This window comes from Merops nubicus, unplaced genomic scaffold, assembly GCF_000691845.1.
Source record: "Merops nubicus isolate BGI_N331 unplaced genomic scaffold, ASM69184v1 scaffold20218, whole genome shotgun sequence".
NCBI lineage: Eukaryota > Metazoa > Chordata > Aves > Coraciiformes > Meropidae > Merops > Merops nubicus.
Window position 1 is genome coordinate 28,856 of NW_008625335.1, and position 8,368 is coordinate 37,223.

General features: G+C 41.8%; 1 protein-coding gene across 1 annotated transcript in view; it reads right to left on the minus strand.

Annotated features, from left to right (window-relative positions):
- LOC103778079 (bifunctional heparan sulfate N-deacetylase/N-sulfotransferase 4) overlaps positions 1–7,908 on the minus strand; it is a gene marked incomplete at its 5' end in the record, with an annotated part of 14,136 nt that extends 6,228 nt beyond the window's left edge. The window contains 5 exons of the mRNA XM_008945649.1: positions 1,244–1,414; positions 2,519–2,693; positions 4,711–4,834; positions 6,209–6,305; positions 7,709–7,908. Coding sequence (XP_008943897.1) covers positions 1,244–1,414; positions 2,519–2,693; positions 4,711–4,834; positions 6,209–6,305; positions 7,709–7,908 — 767 coding nt within the window. The remainder of the gene's footprint in view (positions 1–1,243; positions 1,415–2,518; positions 2,694–4,710; positions 4,835–6,208; positions 6,306–7,708) is intronic.
- Between the last annotated feature and the right edge of the window lie 460 nt (positions 7,909–8,368).

The following is an 8,368-nucleotide window of genomic DNA, read 5'->3' on the forward strand; positions in this document are numbered from 1 at the left end:
TCTTCATGAAAGGGGGCAGCAGCCCTGGATGAGGGCAGAGAAGGAGCACAGGTAACAGGGCGCAGGATGTTCAGCACCCTTTGCATGCTCTGAATTTGCAGGGACAGCCCCTTGTCCTTCAGCAGAAAAAGTTGGGATATGGTGGTGGATGAGGAGATGTGCCCTGTTTGCTCCTAGGGCAATACTGCCAGGGGACGGCCCTTGCTGCAAGCTCAGCTGCTTTTGGAAGTACTCCTTCCCCATTTAGGAAAGCGTAGAAAGGCCAGAGATGAGAGAAGAAAGTAAATGACTAACTGGGACTTTCTCCGTTCTCCTGGAAACAGGATTGACCTGCTTCTCTTTGTGGTACAGCAGAGACTGTATGAAAAGACAAGTGACGACTGCAAAAAGACAAAGCTTCTATTTCTTTTTGTTTTTTTTCTGGGTCCCTGACTAAATAGGTGACACTCAGTTCTACCTCCTTTCAGCAAAATTCTGTCCCACATAGAGTAGTCTCTGGGGATGATTGTTCATTAGGTTTGTTCATTAAACACTCTTTTACAACTTTTTCTTACAGTAGGTAGACATATGAACTGAGCTATGGAGCACATCTACAGGTAAAGAGTGTCCATGCACATATTTTGTGGTAGTAAAATGTTTGCTTTGGGTTTATAACTGTAAACTTTTTTTTTTTAATAATTGCAATGTTCTTTAGGTCTATATGTTTCTGTAGATTTTTCATGAGAAAGATTATAAAAGGCAATTCAATAAAACATCTGAAGGGAGATGGGGCAAAAGAAGGAATTTCTGCTTTAACACTGAGAATGGCTAATTCTGTATCAGGATCAAACAAATTTGAAATTTTCTATGAAAGGGAGTGAGTGGGAAGCAGAACAAAATTTCTTTTTAGAAAAAGCCTTGGTATTTTCTAAATCAGTTTGTCAAACCTTCCCACAATGTCTCATGCTGCAGCTGCTTCTTTCTTGGGACCCAGAAGCCTTGACAACCCTGGCTGATCTGGGAAGGAAACCCCAAAGTCCCCCTCAAGCCCATGTGACCACAGTTCACAGCATCTTCTGTCACAGAAGACAGGGTGAAAAATCAACACATTTCTGCCAAATAGCCTGATCTTGTCAGATCTGCATTTCCCAACAGCTAAGGGTCCCAGTGGAAAATATCCCATCGCCTCTACTGATAAAGTCACACTCATTTTGGGACATTATGAGAGTCAATGAGCTTGGTGAAACAAGAGGTTGGCAGTTACCTGTGAGGCAGGGTAATGAGTTAACCATCTTTCGATATGGACGGCATACCATCCGGGTGTCAGGCATCTCTTCTGGAGAGCCCTTATCTCCAAGGGTGCCCAATGGCTGGAAGTAATGACTTCATAAAAATTGAATTTCAGGGCAGCAGGGTCCTCATGGGATCGCTGGTGCTAACGAGAGATATTTAGATACATGTCACAGGGGTGCTGAAGATCAAGCTGCAAGTCTCCCGTGAGCTGTCAGGAGGGCTCTGCTGGCACCAGGTCCTCACTAGTGCCAGTTCTCCTGGCTAGGAGCAGGGGGACAAGGAAGCAGAGTGGGGCCAACATTCAGCCAAGGGAACCCTGGGACAGAAAGGAGGGGACTCGAGGAGCCAAATTCTGCCAGAATAGGCACAATTTTTTTTGCTGCTTTGTGTCTTGCTTCAGCAGTTTTAAAGGTGCAAATGAGATATTAAAAAGGGTGCAAACTGCAGCCCCAGGTCATGCTTTACACCATGCAGGACTCCCAATAACAGTATCAGAAATGATGTCTTTTATGCTCACTGCAACTTTATTATTTATGTCTGTTTTAACACTGGTTGTAGTATTTTCTTTATCTGTATGACTGGACCATATTTTACACACATGCTTAAATGTCTCTTTAAAAATAGTTATTTTTTTTTTTAAATAGTGCAGACTTTGTTATGGAGAGGTGTGTGCTCAGTAAAGGGCAAGAAAGAGCATCCTAGAGTTTCCTCAGGAAAACAACAGGATTTCTTGTTTTCCAAGGAGAGAAAAAACCAACCCATCTCTCCAGACACAGCTTTTTTTAACTCCTTGGAAACTTTAGAAGGCACTTCACACATTTGTGCACCACCATGTAGCTCAGCATGTGCTCAGCTTACATGCTAGAGGAGGGGATGAGGTACCGGATTCCCAGCATCAAGAGCTCTGATTTTCTAGCTAGGCCATGCTCATTTCCCCCTGTGTATCTCCCTGGACGAGGAGATACTGCTGCACTGCTTTTCCTCTACGCAATGTCAGCTGTAATGGAGATTAAACTGTTTGTTTACAGCTGGTGGCTCCTCTGTGCTGAGAAGTTTCATCATTTATGACACTAGTGTCACAGGTGCCAACTGCCAAAGCTGGCATTCTGGATCCTTCCACTTCTACACAGTACAAATGCTTTGCAATAAATCCCCCTCTTGCTCAAGGACACAAATTCCCACTGGTTTTGGCCATCGTCCCTTGCCATTGATATCACGGGCTGTTTCTTGGAAGCAAGATCCGCACCTGGTACCAGGAATATGCCCGATCAGAGGGGTCGATGAGGATGGTGATGATCTTGGCCTTGGGAATGAGGGAAGCAGCTCGTTTGGGGGCTTCCTCAGAATGGAAATAGTTGGCACTTTTCTCAAAGAGGAGGTCAGTGGTGATGTTGGAAGGAGTAGGGAAGAAATCCATGTACCTGGGAGTTGAAGAAACTTGTTAGAATTAGCAGTAGCACAAAAGGGTCATATTGCCCATCGTGGTAGGTGAAAAGGTGAATTTTCAGACATAACTCTCAAAAAGCAAAATTGAATTTCTCAGCTCACTCCAGAGATGGAATAGGGAGAACATATCTTGACTCTTACACGGTGCTGGTAATAGCTAAATCCTCCATGAAGTCAGGTAATTAGGTTTTTCCTTTGATGGATGGGATTTTTGCTAATAAGTTCAATGTCAGAGGGATATCTTTCACCAGTTTGGAGTGAGTTCAGTTTTAGCTTCACTAAAAATGGGAAAACCTTCAAAATGTCAACCATTTAATTTTAACATTGTTGCAGTATTTCATTTTGGAACTGACATACCTTTTCTTTTAGACGTTTTTGGAATGCAAGTTTTGAATTTTGGCTTTGTAATCGTCTTTTCCACTTTAAATCGATCTGAAGTAGATAGCAGGTAAAACAGAAGGTTCAACTGAAAGGCTGAAGAATTCAAATGAAGCAGAAGGTGAAATTGTTTTGGAGGCGTTTTGGGGTCCCTTTAGTTTTGCTGAGCCCTACATGAACTTCAGTTTTGGTGCAGCCAAGTGGTTTTTTTTTTGGCCTTTCTATGGAAACAAATTATGTGGGGACTGACCCTGTACATAGGACCCTACTGACTTTTGAACTTGCAGTCCAGTTTTGGTGAAGCATGGCAGAAGAGGTCTCCAAGAGATGAGACTTCCTCTACATTTGTGCAAAGGGCTAGAGAGGCAAGACCCCCTCTGTCACCACTCCTTTTTTCACCAAATGTACTTTTTTCATCATGTACTCTGAGGTAGCCACAGATGATCTCTTTCTTTATGCAGTAGATTTGCCAAGGATTTATTTCCATTTATTTTTGAGGGCTGGAACACCTCTCCTATGAAGAAAGGCTCAGAGATTTGGGGTTGTTCAGCCTGTAGAAGCGAAGGCTCTGGGAAGACCTTATTGTGGCTTTTCAATACTTGAAGAGGTTCTAAAAGGAAGATGGGGACAGTCTTTTTAGCACAGCCTGTTGTGTCAGGAAAACGGGTGATGGTTTTAAACTAATAGATGGGAGATTTAGACTAGATATAAGGAAGAGAGGGTGGTGAGAGATTGGTCCAGGTTGCCCAGAGAGGTGGTCAATGCCCCATCACTGGAAACATCCTAGGTCAGGTTGGACAGGGCTCTGAGCAACCTGATCTGACTGAATATGTCCCTGCTCAGTGCAGGGGAGTTGGACTAAATGACCTTTAAAGGTCCCTTCCAACCCCCAAAATTCTAAGGTTCTATGACTCTAGGATTTTTTATGACCCCTTGAGACAAGAAGCTGGTCTCATGATTGCATGGCCAGCCTGCTTTTATCGGCCAGCCTTGTTTGCTGTGCATGCTCCCCATGCCCTGCGTGGGCAAGAGAAACCACTCGAGATTAATCCCTTTCTGTGTGGTGTGATGTTTGTCTTACACATCAGCTTTCACACAAGGATAAGAACTGCTGTTCCCTGTGGAAACAAAAGCCTTAGAAAAATGCTTATCTTAAACAAAAAAAGTAAAAGTAATTTTTAAAATTTTGATACGAATACCAGCTGAAATGCTTTACAGTGGTTTTTTTTTTTTTTTTTTTTTTTTTCCTCAACCAGAGACAAATCAAATCTTACTTCATGAAAAGCTGCTTTTGAAAAAAAGGAGGATAATTCAGTATAGATACAGTTATGAAAAGACAGAGGTGCTATTCAGCACAAAGACAGACATCATAACTGAGCTGGCTATTGTACTCATTTGTGAGAAAAATGAGGAAATTGTTACTGTAGTATCTAAACAAAAGTAAGGACTTGATTAAATGTGCCATCATTCCAAATTAGTTTCTCTTTCTGTCTGATAACATCAAGGATAATGAATTCATCCAGAAATGGTGTTGGTGTCATACATGCTTCTGTAATTGTTCCATTGTGATTTACCATATATTAATAATGAACATTTCTTTTTTGTTATTCTTACCAGTCAATTCCCTTGTGGTAGTTGTTTCCATTGAAGAACTGAACTTCTTCAAAAGTTTTTGGACTAGGGAGGTTACTGATAATGGAAGGATGCATCAGAAGAAATAAATAAAGTGCTGTTGTTCCTACAGCAACAAGAAGAGATGCCATTAGGAAATAAAAAAAAAAAAAAAACCTTTGACTTTATTCATTCAGGAACGTGCTTTAAATCAATGCACGCTGAGATATACAGGAAAATCAGATTACCTTTCATAAGAAAGTTGCCTGTTGATGGGAGACCTGTGTAAGCTTTCAAGGTGAGAGGGCAATATGTGCAGACTTCTCTGCTCATCCAGCTTCTCCCATCTCCAGACTCTGGGTTCTGCTCTCTGCCACAAGCATGGTATCACTGTTGATGACATTGCTTGCTTGCCTGTCTATTTAACCAGTGAGGGAATTTGGCTTGAACACGTTTTATGTTGCCTAAAGCTTTTCAAAAGCACTAATTGTGGGATTATGCTTTTATTGATCCCAGAACTGTCCTCTGTCTATTTTTCCTGGGGGTCTGCTATTGAGGAACAAATTGTCTCTTTCAACGCTAACAAACCCGTGTGCTTTAAAATCCCACTAACAGTATTTTCTTGTTATTTGTTTGACAAAAACAACTGGAAATGATATATGGTGGTAAACAGAATTTTGGAGAATGTGTCTTTAACCTTGCTCTTCAGTGATTTGATGCTATGCGCGCTATCACTGGGCTATGAATCAAGACCTGCTGTCTGCTTGTCACAGTAGCAGTATTTCTGTACAATCTTGGGTTAGTCACTTCTCCCCCTGCCTCAGCATCCACTTTCTGCAGTATGTCCACAACAGTAATAGCTTTTTGTGACTCTGAATATGTGCCTTAATTCAAATAATGCCCTGAGATGCTCAGAGGTCTGCAAGGTGGGAAATACATTTATTGTCAATCAGGGTCTCAAACAATATTGAAACAATTTGTCAAAAAACGTAATAACGAACTTACACAGGGAAGTTTAACAGTATGGTGGTTTGGTTTTTTTTTTCATGGTGAGTGAATGCAGTTTTGCTACACAAACGGTTTGCTCTGTTTGTTGGCAGTGAAGGAGATCCAATTTGGATGGGACAAGGGGTAATGGCTTTAAACTGAAAGAAGGAAGATTTAGATGTAAGGATGAAATTCTTCACTGTGAAGATGGTGAGACACTGGAACAAGTTGTCCCCTTCCTGGAAGCATTCAAGGCCAGGTTGGATGGGGCTTTAAGCAACCTGGTCTAGTGGAAGGTGTTTCAGCCCATGGCAGGGGGAGGTTGGAACTACATGATCCTGAAAGTCCCTTCCAAACCAAAACGTTCCATGATTTTATGATTCTATGATCTGAATCCCATAGGGATCAGGAGTGCACCATCTCTAGAGCAGGGAGCTGGCTTCAGTTTGCAGGACACAAATACACAGATACAAACCCAGGGTCTAGCTTCAGTTACAAACTCATTACTTCTTACCTGTCTTTTGGGGTCCTATCACGAGAAATTTGGGTAGGTGGTCACAAGTCTTGTCTTTGGACCAAATGTCCCTGTGTCGTTTATCATCACACGGGTTCTGAAGAAGAGAAGGAGGCTGTGTACATCACACATACATTTAGGTATGCTAAATGTCTGCATGCACGCGAGTCTTTGCAAGATCTAAATATTACAGACTAACACTAGAGCCTTACACTAAGTAGTAAAATTCCACATTTCCTCCTAAGAGTTTATTCTTGACAGATATTGAACACTCTGGTAGAGATCCATGGGAGCATTCAGGTACACAGCGATCAAACTCCTGGGTATCCTTCAGGACCAGTTCTCCCAGGGATCCCAGTGAGGTCAGTAGCACTACACAGTTGTGCAAATCCTGGAAGGATTGGTGTTAAAATCCATACCCTGTGAGAGCACTGCATTGCCACTTCTCCATTAGTCAGGCTCATTTCATAAACTCAGAGCCTGTGGGCACGTATGTGGTCCCTTTGACTAAAATTCAATATGTATATAATGGGTTTGCATGAGTGAGGATTAAGTTCAGTCATTAGGAAAAAAGAAAAGAAAAAGAAGAAAAAAAAGATTAAAACATTGATTTAATCAAATTTTCATTTGAGGTTAAAATGGAAACCTCTGTCAGAATAGCTTCAAGGCATTAGGTTCTAAGGTGACAAAATGGTTTCAGATGCATAAGAGTTAGTGCCAATTTTAATTTACATAAGAACCTAAAAGGAAGGACAAAATAGAAATGTGGGATATTCTTCATCTCCGTATCTTTCTACCGCCTATGAATGCAAAATAAAAATGTGTGAACAAAAGACCCAACAGAAAAGGTTAGGATTGACTGCTCTGTAAAGCAGTTATCATATAGATGCTGCTATTGACTAGTAGTGGCTGGTAATAGAGAATACAGTTTATTAGTGAATAAAGTTAACAAAATATAATGGAGAAAATCATTAACTACTGTGAATCGCTGCAGCTCTATGAGACTCAGTTTAGGAAATATTACAGATCTATACTTTTTTTGCATGTGAGCCAGAAATAAGAGGGAAATTTTCTGCTCCTCTTTGCAGCGTAAGCCTGAAATAACTGCCCAGACCTATGTGGTGTCACTCTGGATTTATGCCTTCACAGCTAAAAGCACAGCTTGGCACATCATATTCTGAATAAGAGAAGAGCCAGATATGTGCAGCAATGATTAGGAAATTACAGTGTGGAGATTACAAGCAGCACTATTGTGTGCTTGAAACAGAGGCAAAAAATAGTCTGACTACAGAGATGGGCTGAGGGGCAGTTAATCCATCCCTACTCAAAAAGTAGTGGGCCCCCAAGACAACTTTAAATAATCTAAGGTGGTGTGCAGGAAGAAATAATGTACCTAAATGTGTAGTAGGATTTTTGTTATTTACTTTTTTTTATTGCAGGAAAAGATTCTTATTTCAACAAGCAACTTGTAATTGGAGGAAGAAGAGGATGTGACGTTACCTGCCAAAGAGGGTCTGTCTGCTCTGGGAAGAGCTCAAAGTACTTCTGAGCCAGTTGAACTGGGGGCAGGGTCTGCAGCCTCAAGTTAGTCGAGCTCTTAACAAAGCTGGCCAGGTTGGCAAAGGTGTATAAACCCAGGCGGTCGTTCCCGTAATTAGACAAATGGGTCATGAAGATGCTGATCTGGGAGGCAAGAGAAACTTTTCAGTTGCAGGACTTCAGGAGATGGAAGCATCTGTCTGGAAGAGCAGGCTCAGAGGCTTTGCCAAACTCCCCCTACCCAACCCCAAAAAAGACAATGAAAATGTTAAATTAGTTGCACTTCCTAGTCCCCCTGTGAGGTCCGAGTCTCCAAACCTATCACGTATGTAGCCTTTCTTTAAAGTCCCTTCTCTGAAGAGTTGTATCACTCCTGGGCTTCCCAGGGGTGAGCCTTCAGACATTTTTTTTTTCTTCTGTTTTCACTTCTTTTTACAAACAATGTAAAATTTGTTTCTTGCATGTCTCCTGTTTACTCCACTGCTCCTCATCCCTGGGCAGGTGTCCAGGAGGTGCTGACATATGTGACCCCTCAGTTAGGAGTCCCCAACACCCCAGAACCTCTGAGAAAGGCAGCTCTCCACTCCTCAGATGTGTAGACAAAGCTTAGTTTCAGGGCTG